The sequence below is a fragment of the Bos indicus x Bos taurus genome, chromosome 5 (genome assembly GCF_003369695.1).
Source record: "Bos indicus x Bos taurus breed Angus x Brahman F1 hybrid chromosome 5, Bos_hybrid_MaternalHap_v2.0, whole genome shotgun sequence".
NCBI classification, from domain to species: domain Eukaryota; kingdom Metazoa; phylum Chordata; class Mammalia; order Artiodactyla; family Bovidae; genus Bos; species Bos indicus x Bos taurus.
This window is the reverse complement of record NC_040080.1, coordinates 99,355,563-99,373,907: the sequence shown is the minus strand read 5'-3', so window position 1 is coordinate 99,373,907 and position 18,345 is coordinate 99,355,563. Positions and strand designations below refer to the sequence as shown.

The 18,345-nt window shown below is 38.0% G+C and overlaps 1 protein-coding gene across 1 annotated transcript in view; it reads right to left on the bottom strand.

Moving 5' to 3' along the window:
• Nucleotides 1-12,541, bottom strand: part of EPYC (epiphycan) — a 42,704-nt gene extending 30,163 nt beyond the window's left edge. Inside the window, exons 1-2 of the mRNA XM_027543652.1 lie at nucleotides 12,442-12,541; nucleotides 9,795-9,971 (exon numbers count right to left, since the gene is read on the bottom strand). Coding sequence (XP_027399453.1) covers nucleotides 9,795-9,959 — 165 coding nt within the window. The 5' untranslated portion in view covers nucleotides 9,960-9,971; nucleotides 12,442-12,541. The remainder of the gene's footprint in view (nucleotides 1-9,794; nucleotides 9,972-12,441) is intronic.
• Nucleotides 12,542-18,345: the final 5,804 nt, after the last annotated feature.

Genomic DNA, 18,345 nt, shown 5'->3' with positions numbered 1-18,345 from the left:
GTTTTTTGTTCAGAATATATAGAGATGAGTTTTGAGACAAACTATCCTCTAGTATTAATGAAGTTGTACACCAATTCATTATACTTGTATAACCTAATTTTAAGATCTTTTTTATATGTCATTATCTAAAGTGGACATTGATTTCTGTAAGTAGTTTGCTTACCCATATTAGTTTGCTTCTACTTCAGCAGTTTCAGGTATTACAGGCCATCAACATATATTCTAAATTTTTTTTTTTGCATGACATCCTGTTATGACAAGAGAAAAATCACTGCTCTATTGTTAATTGATACAACTGCCTTCACTGAGTTCTCTCCCATTCCTATAACTTCACTAAATTTAATTTTCATTCCCTTGACAAAGGTTATTGATAAATGCTATTTTTGAAGCTGAATATATTTATTTCAATGGCAGTTTTTTAAGGATAATTTTAAACAATCTGGCCACCTGTTCTTTCTGTGAAATTAAAAAAAAAAAGGCCTTAATTTTAAGATCAATGGAGAGTAACAGCAAGAAAAGCGTTCCTCATTCAAGAAACTTACTCTTGGCCAATTATTACTGATGTTTTTTGTTAGTTATTAATGCTATTTCCTTATTAATGCATACTTTCTCTCATTCCAGTAGGTATATAAGGCAATTTTTAAAGCACATATGGTAATATTTTAGAAAATAACCTCCTTGAAGAGATTAGGGTGACGGGAAGATAGAGGTGTGGGAAATAATACAAAGCCAGGGAAGAATGAGGCAAAAATTAAGATCTAGTTTTTTGAAAAAAAAAATGACAAACACATTTACAAGATGGATGGCCTAGAACATAAACAAATTTCTTAAAAATTGCAACCTGTTCTGACACTGAGGCCTGAGAGAAATTTTTCCTTCATGTCCTCATGAAAGAGCATTGTGTGATGTTGTCCTAAATGTCCCCGACACCATCCTACAACAAATACAGTCAAGTGCTTCATGGGACCACAGGGTACATATCTCTGCTATTTATTGAAGATATGGGAACAGTGCAGGCTCAGTTAAGTAGAAGTAATTATGCAAGACTAAATAATGTGATAGAGGTATGGAGAAGTCTAATTACCTGGAAGGAGCCAAGAAAATTTCCTGGAGGATTGGAAGTTCATACCTTTCAGCAGAACATCAATAAATATTAATATAGCCACTGAGTATGTTTCTGAGCAAAATCATTTACTCATGGGCCAGACCAATGATTTTTTAGACCTAAGAGAAATGGACAATCAATAATGCAAAAACCGATCCTGAAAATGTGAACACCAAATACCTGCTCGGTCAAAAGCGCAATCTCAACTTAAGCCATTCAAAGAATACAGAATTTTGAACTATTGAGATTTTTTCATGAACCTTTTAAAAAATTAGTGAAATGTTTCCTTGGACTCTACACACTCAGGTTATTCCTTATAACTTAGATACATATACCTATTCGCAATTATTCTTAAGTAATCTTAAACCATTTTTTCCTAAAAAATTAGGTAACTGTCAGTTGTCTATAAAGTTCACTTCTAGTTCACCATATTTACCCATCAGATCAGATCAGATCAGTCGCTCAGTCGTGTCTGACTCTTTGCGACTCCATGAATCACAGTACACCAGGCCTCCCTGTCCATCACCAACTCCCAGAGTTCACTCAGACTCACATCCATCGAGTCAGTGATGCCATCCAGCCATCTCATCCTCTTTCGTCCCCTTCTCCTCTTGCCCCCAGTCCCTCCCAGCATCAGAGTCTTTTCCAATGAGTCAACTCTTCGCATGAGGTAGCCAAAGTACTGGAGTTTCAGTTTTAGCATCATTCCTTCCAAAGAACATCCAGGGCTGATCTCCTTCAGAATGGACTGGTTGGATCTCCTTGCACTCCAAGGGACTTTCAAGAGTCTTCTCCAACACCACAGTTCAAAAGCATCAATTCTTCGGTGCTCAGCTTTCTTCACAGTCCAACTCTCACATCCATACATGACCACAGGAAAAACCATAGCCTTGACTAGACGGACCTTTGTTGGCAAAGTAATGTCTCTGCTTTTGAATATGCTATCTAGGTTGGTCATAACTTTCCTTCCAAGGAGTAAGCGTCTTTTAATTTCATGGCTGCAGTCACCATCTGCAGTGATTTTGGAGCCCAGAAAAATAAAGTCTGACACTGTTTCCACTGTTTCCCCATCTATTTCCCATGAAGTGATGGGACCAGATGCCATGATCTTCGTTTTCTGAATGTTGAGCTTTAAGCCAACTTTTTCACTCTCCACTTTCACTTTCATCAAGAGGCTTTTTAGTTCCTCTTCACTTTCTGCCATAAGGGTGGTGTCATCTGCATATCTGAGGTTATTGATATTTCTCCCGGCAATCTTGATTCCAGCTTGTGTTCCTTCCAGTCCAGCGTTTCTCCCAGTCCAGCGTTTCTCATGATGTACTCTGCATATAAGTTAAATAAACAGGGTGACAATATACAGCCTTGACGTACTCATTTTCTATTTGGAACCAGTCTGTGTTCCATGTCCAGTTCTAACTGTTGCTTCCTGACCTGCATACAAATTTCTCAAGAGGCAGATCAGGTGGTCTGGTATTCCCATCTCTTTCAGAATTTTCCACAGTTTGTTGTGATCCACACAGTCAAAGGCTTTGGCATAGTCAATAAAGCAGAAATAGATGTTTTTCTGGAACTCTCTTGCTTTTTCCATGATCCAGCAGATGTTGGCAATTTGATCTCTGGTTCCTCTGCCTTTTCTAAAACCAGCTTGAACATCAGGAAGTTCACGGTTCACGTATTGCTGAAGCCTGGCTTGGAGAATTTTGAGCATTACTTTACTAGCATGTGAGATGAGTGCAATTGTGCGGTAGTTTGAGCATTCTTTGGCATTGCCTTTCTTTGGGATTGGAATGAAAACTGACCTTTTCCAGTCCTGTGGCCACTGCTGAGTTTTCCAAATTTGCTGGCATATTGAGTGCAGCACTTTCACCCACAGAAGAATGTTTTTCTTTCTAAGAGTGCAGTATAAAATGCACGTGGCATTAAGTTCAGCTAAAACTGGTGCAAGTTAAAAGGACAATTAGAAAATGGTAGAAAATGAAGGAAGGATAATATAATCTTTATTAGTTTGTTGGAAATTATATTCTGGTAAGAGAACATCAGGGACTTCCCTGGTGGCTCAGACGGTAAAAGCATCTTCCTACAGTGCAGGAGACCTGGGTTTGATCCCTGGGTTGGGAAGACCCCCTGGAGAAGGAAATGGCAGCCCACTCCAGTATTGTTGCCTGGAAAATCCCATGGACAGAGGAGCCTGGCTGGCTGCAGTCCATGGGTTGCAAAGAGTCGGGCATGATTGAGCGACTTCACTTTCACTAAGAGAACATCACTATGATTATATATTATGAATAACTGTAATCTTAGTCAAGCTACTTAACTGCTCTTTGTCTCAACATTCTTATCTATTCGATGGGAATAATAATGGACTTCATTCTTTGGTTGGGAGAAATAAATGAGATAATACGTGTGATATTCCTAGAATGGTACTGACATGCAATAAGCGCTCAGAATTAAGCTATTATCCATCAAGAAGGAAAACATCTGCATTTCAGTCTTATGGCTTATAACCAGTTCCTACTCATATCATTATGGTAAAATGAAAGCTAGAGGTAAAAACTGCAGCAACTTTATATCAGCAAATTTATCCACAGGATAATTTAAAACATTGTGATGGAATTTGTCATTGTTGTTTATTTACTAAGTCGTGTCTGACTCATTTGTGACGCCATGAACTGTAACCTACCAGGCTCCTCTGTCCATGGGGTATCACAGGCAAAAATACTGGAGTGGGTCGCTCTTTCCTTCTCCAGGGGATCTTCCCAACCCAGGGATAGAACTTGCATCTCCTGCATTGGCAGGTGGATTCTTACTGCTGAGCCACCAGGGAAGCCCAGATGATGGAATTGCTGGGTCTAAAATATTTTTCTAATATATGTCCAGTGGATCCCAGATATTCTAGAGCTTCAGAAATCATGTAAGTCATCAGTCTGAAATATTAACTGCATATAATTTTCAAACCATTGGAAGAAATACTTTCCAACCACTGAGGAAGTAATGAATATACTACTACCAGTAGAAATTAATAAAGCTCTACTGAGATTCTAACCCTGGGAATCAAGGGTGGTTTGGCTCACTGACTAAATAAATCACTGGACTCATAAATGCAAGCCTTGCAGCCTTACAGTAATTCAAATGTGGCTTTCAGAAAAGCAGTTTAAATCACTACATATTTTATTAGTTTTCCGTTGCTGCATTGAAAATTGCTATCTGGGTCAGGAAGATCCCCTGGAGGAGGGGATGGCAACCCACTCCAATGTTCTTGCCTGGAGAATCCCCATGGACAGAGGAGCCTGGCAGGCTACAGTCCATGGGGTTGCAAAGAGTTGGACACGGCTGAAGCGACTTAGCACACACACACACGTAGTAATTTGAAACTATACTCATTTTTAAATTCATAGTTTCTGTGGATCAGAAGTTCAAGAATGGCCTGACTGGGTTCTCTGCTTAAGGTCTCACAAGGCCAAAATAAAGTGATGACCAGGGCTGTAACCTCATGTGGAGCTTGAAGTTTCCTGTATATTTAGAAATGGGTTTCTTCTACCCCCATATACTTGCTGGCTATCAACTTCTCCTCAGCATTTAGAGACTTCCTACATTCCTGCTCCATATACCCATCTATCTTTAAAGCCAGAAACAGATCATTTCCCTTGCACTGAATTACTCTTGTGACTCCAATTTTGTCCCTAACCTCAAGACACTGACTTAAAAGGGCTCATGAGTTTACGTCAGGCTAAGATAATCTCCCTTTTTAAATTTCAAGTATGCCATAGAACATAACCTATTACAGGAGTGATATCCCAATATATTCATGGTGTTAAGAATTGTAAAGAGCTTGGATGCCTCCAGGAATGGGCCACTTAGAGCACATCTTAGAATTCTGCCTACCACATATATCAAAGGCCTTAAGTAATAATCATACCAAGTTTAGACCAAAGGATAAACTATATTAGCATAAGTTGCCAAGTCTTAGATTTTATAAGAAAGAAAATTGGCATTTAAAAGCAGTTATCTTGTCATTTTACAATGACAGGATATCTGTCATTGTAAAATGACAATTTTACAATGTCAGTTTTAGAATATCAAGTTGTCTTTTGTGCGGATGAAACAAATTCTAGGCTACATTATGCAGAACCACACTCTTGGCGTCAAGAACAAAGGGAAAAAAAAAAAACAACAACAACTGAAGAATCTGATCCCCTCATTCTCAATGTGCATCATTTGCTCTGAACTTTTTCATCAACGAGACCCCGTATGGGTGTGTTATCAGTGTTCACTCAAAAAGTATCCCATAAGATCAAGAACATGTGGAAACATTGCCTTTAATTTATAGAGATGAGATATATAAGTTTATTTGACCTTCCAAAATCTAAACTTCCAAGACTGCATCCAAGAAATTCATGCCATGTTAATCAGATTCTAGAATCCATTCACATGACTGGAGCTACTGGCTGTATTTTGTATTTTCTTTAGGGAATTATATGGTAGTTGTTTATAACGAAATTTATAGTAATAATTTGTGAAGATCTGAACTAAAGTTCTGAATTTGGTTCCTCATGTCACCTTACCTTATCATATTGATTTGTTTGTTTTTGGATTTTTGCCATAGGTGGTGGGTGAGTGGATTGGTTGATTGATTTTTGCCACTGGACCAATTTCATGAATATCTTTTTAAAATTATATATAGTTTATGTTTTCAAGTGTGTTATACTTTCATAGCAGAAGATATTAAGAAGAGGTGGCAAGAGTACACAGAAGAACTATACAAAAAAGATCTTCATGACCCAGATAACCACTATGGTGTGATCACTCACCTAGAGCCAGAAATTCTGGAATGCAAAGTCAAGTGGGCCTTAGGAAGCATATCTATGAACAAAGCTAATGGAGGGGATGGAATTCCAGTTGAACTATTTCAAAAACTAAAACATGATGTTGTGAAAGTGCTGCACTCAATATGCCAGCAAATTTGGAAAACTCAGCAGTTACTACAGGACTGGAAAAGATCAGTTTTCATTCCAATCCAAAAGAAAGGCAATGCCAAAGAATGCTCAAACCACCACACAATTGCACTCATCTCATACACTAGCAAAGTAATGCTCAAAATTCTCCAAGCCAGGTTTCAACAGTACATGAACCATGAACTTCCATGTGTTCAAGCTGGATTTAGAAAAGGCAGAGGAACCAGAGATCAAATTGCCAACATCTGCTGGATCATTGAAAAAGCAAGAGAGTTCCAAAAAAACATCTACTTCTGCTTTATTGACTATGCCAAAGCCTTTGACTGTGTGGATCATAACATACTGTGGAAAATTTTGAAAGAGATGGGAATACCAGACCACCTTACCTGCCTCCTGAGAAATCTGTTATACAGGTCAAGAAGCAACAGTTAGAACTGGACATGGAAGAACAGACTGATTCCAAATAGGGAAAGGAGTATGTCAAGGCTGTATATTGTCATCCTGCTTATTTAACTTATATGCAGAGTACATCATGTGAAATGCCAGCCTGGATGAAGCACAAGCTTGAATCAAGATTGCCACCCTTATGGCAGAAAGCAAAGAAGAACTAAAGAGCCTCCTGATGAAAGTGAAAGAGGAGAGTGAAAAAATTGGCTTAAAACTCAACATTCAGAAAACTAAGATCATGGCATCCAGTCCCATCACTTCATGGCAAATAGATTGGGAAACAATGGAAACAGTGACAGACTTTATTTTGGGGGGCTCTAAAATCACTTCAGATGGTGACTGCAGCCATGAAATTAAAAGACACTTGCTCCTTGGAAGAAAAGCTATGACCAACCTAGACAGCATATTAAAAAGCAGAGACATTACGTTGCTAACAAAGGTCTGTCTAATCATAGCTATGGTTTTTCCAGAAGTCATGTATGGATGTGAGAGTTGGACTATAAAGAAAACTGAGCGCCAAGGAACTGATGCTTTTGAACTGTGATGTTGGAGAAGACTCTTGAGAGTCTCTTGGACGGCAAGGAGATCCAACCAGTCCATCCTAAAGGAGATCAGTCCTGAATATTCATTGGAACGACTGATGCTGAAGCTGAAACTCCAAGCTTTGGCCACCTGACGCGAAGAACTGACCCACTGGAAAAGACCCTCATGCTGGGAAAGATTGAAGGCGGGAAGAGAAGGGGACAACAAAGGAAGAGATGGTTGGATGGCATCACCAACGTGATGGACATGAATTTGAGTAAGCTCTGGGAGTTGGTGATGGACAGGGAAGCCTGGTGTGCTATAGTCCATGGGTTTGCAAAGAGTCAGACATGACTGAGCAACTGAACTGAACTGATAGCACATTTATATCTATATTTCTATCTATACCTGTGTCTATATCTATCACCTACCTAAAACCAGTTTTCTGATGATGACTTTGCCACAAAGGGTTATTAAATCAGTGATGATTGGTATATTTTATTTAACTACAAGGTGTTGTCCGTGACTCTCTGGAACCCGCTGCTGTTTAGGTTTCTGAGCTTGCGTAGGCCATTATGAAAATTAGAAATGTTTGCCTGAAGTAAGGGCTAGAGAATGTAAGGATATAATGCCACCTATTCAGTACCTTACAGAAAGGTTCTTATTCTAGAATAAACAAACACTGAGGAAAAGTTGTCTACTAAATCATCTCTATATGGATATATTGATTAGCTTAATTTTCTTGATGGCAGGAAGAATTTTAGACTTTCATGAGAATGTGTAGGGCCTCTTGGGCAACAACAACAAAAAATCCTGACAGTGAGGAATAACTTAAAAGCAGTCTGCAGATAAAGTTCACTTCCTTCACAGTTTTCCCAGGGCATTGAAAAACGTGAAAGTGTTACTCACTTCCGCGACCCCATGGACTGTAGCCCACCAGGTTTCTCTGTCCACGGAATTCTCCAAGCAAGAATACTAAAGTGGGTAACCATTTCTTTCTCCAGGGGATCATCTCAACCCAGAGATCGAACCCAGGTATCCTGCATTGCAGGCAGATTTTTTTATCTTCTGAGCCACGAGGAAGGCTTAGTCTCAAAAGGTGTTTTCTGTACTGTGCATCTGTTCTTCTGAAGTGAATAATAGCCCCTTGAATCCAAATTCCTCAGCTCTACTTAAAATAGAGAATTCACTTATGGTACTCACCAATCCTATGAAATATCTTTTGGAAGAATGACAAATAAGTTTAAAATCTTTATTTTAGTAGATAACAACACAAACACGCACTGTGGTTTTAAAAAAATTTTATGCAATATGGAAAAAGGAGACGGGCAGATGAGTTAAGTGCTGCAAACTTTCTTCTAATGCTCTGCATTGATGCAATAGAGATATAGACATCACATTTATAGCAAGATAGATATTAATAACTATAAACTCTCCACAGAAGGCCCCCTTCATGTAATAGAAGGCACACAGTGAAATGAATCAACAGTGAATATTAATAAAGATTTAAAAAATCATAACCAAATGTTCAGAAGAAGTCTCCTGCTATCAAGCCTGAAATTTCACTAAAAAAAAGAAGAGAAAGATAAAGAGACAGAGGGCAAATGAGAGAAAGACAGTAAAAGAATAGGGTAGGGGGAGAAGATATAAAAATATTGTACAGTGAAAATCTAACTATTTAATAAGGCAATAAAAAGAAAGATGAGAACATTTAGTATCTTAAAAAAGATGTATCTAAGTCTCATACAATTTAAATACATGCTTTTATTTACATATTTCATGTCCCTATTTATCAAAAGTTATTCTAAGGAGATTTGCACTTGAATGACTGCCCCAAATATGTTCTGATTCTGTAAAGGTGATGTAATTTCCCTTTCGGTTTATTTGTACTTAATTAGTTTTTGTCAATGTTGTGTGTTCATTACACTCCAACATTTCAAGGTCTGCTTGTTTTCTGATTCAGAAAAATTAGTCTGTATCCTTTAGTTATATAAAAAGCCTACCATTTAATTAGGAACATGTCATATTAGATTTAGGTAATGGTCTGTAACCTTGCCAATGCCTACATTACTGCTGTGAGTGATCATTTAGGGAAGCATATTTTCACTTGGAAAACAGTAAAGTTTCAAACCATTGTCCCTTTTTTGCATTCTTTTAGTTTTCTTCTATTACATTTTAATCTCTCACATCTTTTTTCTTCACTTCAAACTTCCCAAACTTCTTTATCATTATAGATGTACTATTTGAATTCACCTTTCTCTCACTGATTGCCTCTTTCTCTGTTCTAACTTGATAGAAACTCTTATTTTTCAACTTTATGAGGAGATGTAAAGAAAATGAAATGAAGAATAAAAAAGAAAAGAGTCTTCCAATGTTAACCTCCATCACACTGAACATGTTCTGGAGAAAATGTTAATATGAAATTATTAAGTCGGAACATTTCAGTGTATGTTCTAAGTCGCTCAGTTGTGTCTAACTCTTTGTGACCCCATGAACTGCAGCCCACCAGGCTCCTCTGTCCGTGGGATTTTCCAGGCAAGGATACTGGAGTGGGTTGCCATTTCCTCCTCCAGGGGATCTTCTGGAACTAGGCACCAAATCTGTGTCTCCTGCATCTCCTGCATTGGCAGGCCGTTCTTTACCACTGAGTCACCTGGGAAGCCAGGACCATCTCTACTTCTAAGTAAACAAAAATCTATTTGAAGAGAAGAAACCCCAATAATCCCTTATATGATGCTTAAAAAATCTCAAGAGTTGGAGGAATCCGTTACCTCAGCTCGCCCCATTGGAATGTTCTCATAGTTGTACAGATGATCCAGGTCTTCTAAGGTGGCATCGTATGTCTCTGAGTTGTAGTTGATGGATTCTAGAGTTGGGGCAGTCACAGCAGCATCCAAGATGAGAAGTCCCACAATGAGTCTTGCTAATGCTTTCATTTTTCAAATTTCCTAATCATAAAACATTGGAACACGTAAATATTTAATTGCTAACAACTTATGAATAGTTTGCACTAAACAAGAATGATACATCACTGTCAATACTGAGAAACTCAAGCCGGTAGTTTTCTTTCAATGGATAATTTATAACAAAACGTGTAACTGTGTGGACTCTGAGGACTACTGCTGCCAGGTATTCAAATTAATTCACAAACCTACCCACATTTTTGCAGTAGATACTGTAATTACAATAAACTGATTTTATTTTACAAAGAAACATGGAGAAAAAGAGATGCAGAAAGACTGTGATAAACTTAGGTTTATCAGATGGTAAAGAATCCACCCGCAATGCAGGAGACCTGGCTTCGATCCCTGGTTTGGGAAGATCACCTGGAGAAGGGAACAGCTACACATTCCAGCATTCTGGCCTGGAGAATGCATGGACTATACGGTCCATGGGATTCACAAACTGTTGGACACGACTGAGCGACTTTCACTTTATTCACAAAAGCCTTCACATTATCTAAGTTTCACCACTTAGTAAGCATGAAGTTATTTCATCAGCTCTGGGATGCAGAGCTGATAATGATGATAATTACTATAACTGTCATACCATTTTAAAAATGAGGAAACCAAGACAGAGCTGGCCAGTAATACAACTAAGTCTGTTTCTTGTTCATTTAAGCCCAAGGCTTTTTCCAGACAAAATAATGAAGACTTTTTTTTTCCTTCTTTGTTGCCTCTGGGTGTCATTAATACACACATAATTTAATATGTACATACATAAAATTAATATTTCATGGCAATATTTTCAAAATTTGTTCTTAACTAAATGGAGGCGATAAGAAAAACCATTTTTCCTTTAGTCCTTGGTGTTTTATTTCAATTATTAATGGCTATTTAAAGTTTAGATTCAGAATCAATGGGAACACATGTTTAAAAGTCACCGTTTAGCAAGATTTCCTTAGAGGAGCATTTGCACACACATAAGATTAGAGCAATGTTTTGTAATTCTTTAATTAATGTAATTTTTATTTTCCATGGTAGCATCACGCATTTGGGAGAATCAGTCAATATCTTATAATTTTAATTATTTTAATTCTGTGTATACTCCTTTGAATACAGCGTAGTTTAGAAAAAAATCTCTTAGCATAATTTTAAATGTTTAAATTAAGCCTATCAAAAGTGTTACCTTGTGATCATTTGTTGAGGAACAAAATATTTGTAAAACTTTTTATCAAGCATGTCTAATTTTAAAGGTTTTGTATTTCAGATACATTTCTTGGATTTACTTATGAACAGTACGTGTGGTTTTGTACCTACACAGACATATAAAAAGGAATTCATGGTAAATATTACCTTTAAACTTGAATGCACTGGCAGACCAACTGACCTTCAGTTACTTGAAAGAAAGTCTTTATGAAGCAGGTTTAGGCAGAAGCATATGGAATTCCTCTGAGAATAAGAAGTAGTACAAGGAGCTCTTTTTTATCCCCTCCTATGCTTTTTTCAAATAAATTTTATTCACGCAGGATAAACTAAACCTCTGTTTTACTTGCCTTTGCAGAAGGTTTTGCACAATCTCAGATTTGAAACTGTATTATGCAGTCACCAACAAAGTCCTGCTTAATAAAACAGTGTGATTTGCAAATCTCTCAAGAACCAATCTCCATATTCAGGGGGGAAGCAGTAACAACGGTCAACACTAGTCTAAGAAGTATACATTTTCCTTGTACATTTCTGGCAAGTTTCATTGTTCAAAAAAATTATGCACTTGCTTATTTTTTCTCACTTCATACTATAAAGATCTGCATATTAGAATTTACTTGCATTTGACATATCCCCTAAAGCTATCACCAATAAGGCAGTCTGTGAACCTTAGAAATATGAAGAACACATATCCATGTGTAGATAAAAAGCATATCTCTTCCTTCAAATACTTACATTAGTGTTTAATGTAGTGGCTTGTTGAAACTTTGAACTTAATGTCTACTTTATGCCATCTAATGATATTTTAATAGCATATACTTATATAAAGCTTTAAAATATATAGCTTAAAAAGGCATTCTAATTGCACAATCCTAATATGATCATCAGTACATTTTAAACACCTGATTCTTATAATTTTCTTCTTTTGCATAATATTTCAATCAGTAACAACCAATAGTACCTGTCAATACTAGCAAAGAATGTGTTCTGTATCAGGGCACCTGATTTAAGGACTATATTGGAAACAACTATAATTTTATTGGCATCTGTCATGGCTATTAAGATAAACTCTTTTGCTGTATTTTTGAATTCCTAAGCTAATTCAGAATTTTGGATTTTCCAAGAATAATATAAATATAAAAGGAGCAAACTAAACCCAATCCATTGAAGTTCACCATGAAACACTAAAGCAAGGTGAATTATTTTTTTTCAAAGGTTGTTATAGTAGGAAAAAAGTCTATAACCCAAGAAGAAGGCAAGTGTAAAAACTTACCTTTGGCTCCGACTTGTTGAAATGGCACGCAGGGACTGAGGATGCCGTCCCAGTGGTATTTGCCCCTGACCAATGGTTGTGAATTCTGGTCTGTTGGAGGTGGAATTTATAACACTCAGTTTTTTGTTTGGAAAAGCTCACCTTGGGAAATGCTTCTCAGTCTTTAAAAAAACCCAAATTATTTTATAATCACTCAAATTAAGCAGCAGAAGCCAATTACATAGTACAAAAAGCTCCTGAAATTATGTTAAAGGAATTCTGATTGCACATGTGTCACCTTAAAAATATTTAATGGAAAAAGTTTGTTTTACCATACATCAACATAAATAAATTTAAATTAAAAAAAAAAGTTTGTTTTAACATATCTCTTCTACAACACATTCACCAGTTAAGGGAAGACATTAATGTACACAGTGATGCTGTAAATGGATATTTCAGAAATGTTCTAAGAAGAAAGAATTTTATCAAACCTTGCATATCTTGAATTGTCTTTTTTTTTTCCAATTTTCATTGACATTAACTGAAATTTAGTAAATGTTGCAAAAACCTTACCTATATAATGTTGGGTAAGGAGAAGAATCAAAAGAAAACAAATTATTTTGATTGCTTGGAATGCTTTGAGAACAAACAATAACCTCTTGCATTATTATCTTTTTAAAAAATTATGCCCAGAAATAATGCATAAATATGATCTGAGTGTTTTTTTTTTTTTGATCTGAGTATTTTGAAAAGAAGGCTCCATTTCTTCTCTTTTATCTATCAATCAGAGCCCCAAAAATCAAATTACATTAAAAACTTTTTCGCCCCAGAATACAAGATTTATTTTAGGCTTTTGGTACCTGACGTGTTTTGTGAAGCTGAGTTTTATTACAGGTATATATAGAAAATATATTTGTATTAAATTTCTCTTCTTTGCTTTCACTCACACTGCAAAAGTTCTAGAGAAAACTGAAACTTCCATCTGGTATTCTGGTATGTCTTACGTAAATCTAGGCATCCGGCTCTCACCTGTACACCAGGAATCTTTCCTTCATGACCAGAGGTGAATAGCTTCCCTGGATTTTGAAAGCAGGTTTGATCCTGGACAAACCGACGGAGGAGATGGTCTGTCTTCAGAATACTCATTCCCCTTTCTGGTTCCCTCCGATATTTCGTCCTTCAAACTGCTTTGCCCATCTCTTCAGGGCACTCTCAGTCATTATCCCCATCATCTGTACCTGGTTACAGATAATTTGTTCTCAGTGTGAATTATTGTTCTCAGGGTCAGCTTTATTGATAATGGAAGCAGTGATAAAATGTAAAGTATGAAATCTACACAGACCTCTGGAACAGTAGTGAAGCCATCTTGGAGGCAGTGGTTTCCTCCTGGCAGCCATGCACGCTTTCAGTTTCACCACATCATCTAGAGGCTATTTTCAGAGCATTTCTGGAAAGAGGCATTTCTGTCCTTTAAACCAGGCATCCCCAACCCCAGGGCCACACCTGTTAGAAACTTACCTGTTAGAAACTTACACAGTAGGAGGCGAGCCGCAGGCAAGCTTCATCTTCTCCCCATCACTGGCATTACTGCCTGAACTGTCCCCGACTCTTCCCATGGAAAAATTGTAAAATTGTCTTCCACAAAAACCAATCCTTGATGTCAAAAAGGTTGGGAACTGCTGCTTTAAGTTACTGATGTTTCAGTGATGTCTTCCATAGGCCCCAGAACACTCTCCACGAATGCAGTTTTTTCATGATGATTTCACAGCCAAATTACTTGTGTTATATATAGAATTATATATAGAATTAATATTATGTTGACAATTACTAGTCTTAATATAGAATTGACAGCAAAAATGATCATTTGTGAGTCTTCTTCCAAGTTCTCTTTCTTTATAAAAATGGAAATTGTCATACTGAGTGAAGTCAGACACAGACGAATATCATGTGATATCACTTAGATGTGGAATCTAAAAAAAGGGTACATGTGAACTTATTTATAAAACAGAAGTAGAGTCACGGATGCAGAAAACAAGCTTATGGTTATTGGGGGTAATGGGAAGAGGGATACATTGATAGACTGGGATTGCCATATACACACTGCTATAAGTAAAATAGATAACTAATAGGAACCTACTGTGTAACACAGGGAACTCTACACTCTGTGATAACCTATCTGGGAAAAATAATCTAAAACAGGGTGAATATATGTATATGTATAACTCAGCCATTTTGCTGTGCCCCTGAAGCTAAAACAACTTTGTAAATCAACTGTACTCCAATATTTTTTTTTAAGGGACAATTCTTAAAGAACTTTCTCTTATTCTTACCTGGACCCTCTCCAGTATTTCAAAACTGTTTTGAACTCTGGGAGCTCAAATTTGTAACAGCCTCCTGAGGATCTAATCTGCACTGAACAATGAGGGAGGATTAATTACCAGTTCTAGCCTTTCATATCCCTGGTAAGTATCTTCTAGTTTCATGATAATTTTCTTAATAGAGCCTGAACTTGGTCATCAGATATGCTCAGGAGATCAGTTATTATGGCCACTTGTATTATCTAGTAACTGAGGCTTTATCCCTTTTAAGTCCCCAAACATTTTATCAATACAAATCCTTTTGGCTATAACTCTCTACACAGTTAATTAAATACCATCCTTCTTGCTGAGACAGAATTAATTTTTAAACAGAATGGTCTTGTACTAATGATTCCCTTCTCTCTGTTCTGTAGCAGTGGTGAGCGGACAGGAGCAGTCACTCCGAGGGCAGCCCACAACTCTCTGCCCTTGTTATCAGTTCCCAAAGACCACATTAGTAAGACTCAGCAGGAGGGTATAGATGTCCCACTCCATTGAGTATAAGAAGTAAAACCATTGCCTGTATGATTAGCTCTGAAGAATCCCCTTGTTGCCTCAAATACCTAGTCATCATCAGACACTCAAAGCTCTTGTAAGTCTTCTAGCATCACCATACACTTATGTATTAAAACAATGGGCTGCCTGTGTTCCCTAGTCCTAGCCAGTCTCCTCTTCCAGTATTCTTTCAAGCCTGATCTCTGATCCAAAAATTCTCCTTTGTCCTCAGTTTCTTTTGAAAAATCCCCCTCTGCTTTTCTTAATCTTAAAAATCTGGCTGTCTCCCAAGAAACGTTTCCCACTGTAGTCCTTAAAGTAAAAGCTGTGCTTCTTCTTTACTCACATGACGCAAAGATGCAGGGACGTTCCCTGCTCTACATCGTCTCTTCCAAATGATTTCTTCTCTTTACTCTTAAAAAAATAACTTTATCCATTCTGAAACTCATGACACTTGGTTTAATTATCTGCAACCTCTTCCTGTCATCAACTGCGGGACCTCCTAGTCAAGCCTCTCCTTGTCTATGACTTTGACTCCTGGGTCCCTCATACTCTCTACTGATACCCCGTGATCATGTCCAATGACATGCTTCTATGTGCATAATCCATGTACCACCGTGGCCTTCAGTTCAGTTCAGTTCAGTCGCTCAGTCGTGTCCGACTCTTTGCGACCCCATGAATCGCAGCAAGCCACGCCTCCCTGTCCATCACCAACTCCTGGAGTTCACCCAGACTCATGTCCATTGAGTCGGTGATGGCACCCAGCCATCTCATCCTCTGTCGTCCCCTTTTCCTCCTGCCCCCAATCCCTCCCAGCATCACGGTCTTTTCCAATGAGTCAACTCTTCACATGAGGTGGCCAAAGTACTGGAGTTTCAGCTTTAGCATCATTCCTTCCAAAGAACATCCAGGGCTGATCTCCTTCAGAATGGACTGGTTGGATCTCCTTGCAGTCCAAGGGACTCTCAAGAGTCTTCTACAACACCACAGTTCAGAAGCATCAATTCTTCGGCGCTCAGCTTTCTTCACAGTCCAACTCTCACATCCATACATGACCACTGGAAAAACCATAGCCTTGACTAGACGGACCTTTGTTGGCAAAGTAATGTCTCTGCTTTTGAATATGCTATCTAGGTTGGTCATAACTTGGAGTTGCCTTATCTTCTCATGTGAAGTTACCCACTATTATTGTCATAACCCCAGCTTGTCATCACCAGGCATGACATAATCCTATTACTGAGGTATTGTTATTTTTCCCTTGGCCTCAGGAAAATGTCATTCCACAGACTCTGTCTCTTTTTCACTATTTATTAAATTTCCTATCTTCAGATTCCTCCTTAGCTTTTAGATTTGATGGACCATTATCATAATTACTCCCTTTCAAGCACTTTCTGCTCTCTTTCTTCTTTTTCTTTCATCAAACTCATTTATGAAAACTTAAATTTTGGTTAAACACAACTCCCAACCCTCTTCTCTCTTGCATCTGAGCAGCTGTATATTACTAATGAAAATCACCTACAGCAATTGATGTCACTTTAAATTCTTAAAAATAAGCTTCAACCCTAGCCAGCAGATCTACCATTTTTCTGATGTTTATTCCCTTCCCAGTACTCTAAGATGACTACATTACATTTCCATTGTCCTTAAACGCATCCTGTATTCTGTTTCTCCTGACAAATATCAGCAGAGTAACAGTGAAAGTCATTAGAGAAATGTTCAATTAACTCATTATAAAACCCACCTGCATGTATGTGTGTTTTTGTTTTGCTTTCTGTGACAGTGAAAGAAGTAAAGTAAATTCCCCAAACAGGATCTAATTCCCTGTTTCTCTTCTCAAGATCTGCTGCTGCTGCTGTTGCTGTGTCACTTCAGTCGCGTCTGACTCTGTGTGACCCCATAGACGGCAGCTGACCAGGCTCCCCCATCCCTGGGATTCTCCAGGCAAGAACACTGGAGTGGGTTGCCATTTCCTTCTCCAGTGCATGAAAGTGAAAAATGAAAGTGAAGTCGCTCAGTCGTGTCTGACTCCTAGCGACCCCATGGACTGCAGCCTACCAGGCTCCTCCGTCCATGGGATTTTCCAGGCAAGAGTACTGGAGTGGGTCTCTGCTTCTTTAATTGTCTCCTCTTGCTCCACTAGCTCCCCTCTCTATTATTGGATGTAGAAACACACACAGCCTGTGCATAGTCAGGCAGATATTCTATGCTGAGTGAAAGTACAAAATACCATGGGTACAGTAGTAACTATCAGAGCATATGCCACTTCTAAAATAAAATTCAAAATCAAATTATTTTAAAACACTCCAGGGTCCAAAACTGTATATCTACAGACTTGAGTCATCCTATAAATTCTACAATTATAACTTCAGATGGTATGTCTCATCGTTAAAAGTAATGGCTCTTAGATTCCACATTTTCCTCCTACTTATATTCCATTTCTTTGTCCCCTTTACAGAAAAAAGAATTCTCAAACTAATGGTTTGCATTTACTGTTTCTTCTTGCTCTTTTCTCATCCGCTCTTCATTCTACAGCAGTTCGGGGTTCTGTATGGATAATTCTCTGGCTTCGTCCCAACTGCTGTCCTAGCAACCCACCGTGCTTTCCATATCTCATTGGCTATGCCTTCTCAATTCCTTTCTCAACTTTCTCTTTCCCTATCCGGCCTATAAATGTTGGAGTACCTTAGCTTTTAGTCTTTGGGTGACCTCATCTCTTTCCACTCTAAAATTACAACAAAAACAAAATTTTAAGAATAACTACCATTGTGAATGCTCACTATGGGCCTGGCATTATTATCCTGACTTACTGGAGAAGTATCTAAGGTCCAGGAAGATTAAATGACTTCAGCTAGTAAGAGGCAGAGCCAGAATCAAAGCTGAAGTCATCTGGCAGCAAAGTCCAAGTTTTTAACCACAACTTTGAACCACCACCTTATGTATAAATCTCCCACTGCTGCCTCTCCAATCTGCACAGCTCAGTCTGAGCTGCCATTTCTTTTCTTTTATGCCATTGACTACTTAGAACTTGACGTCTCCACTTGGGTGTCTAATCATAATATACCCGAAATAATGG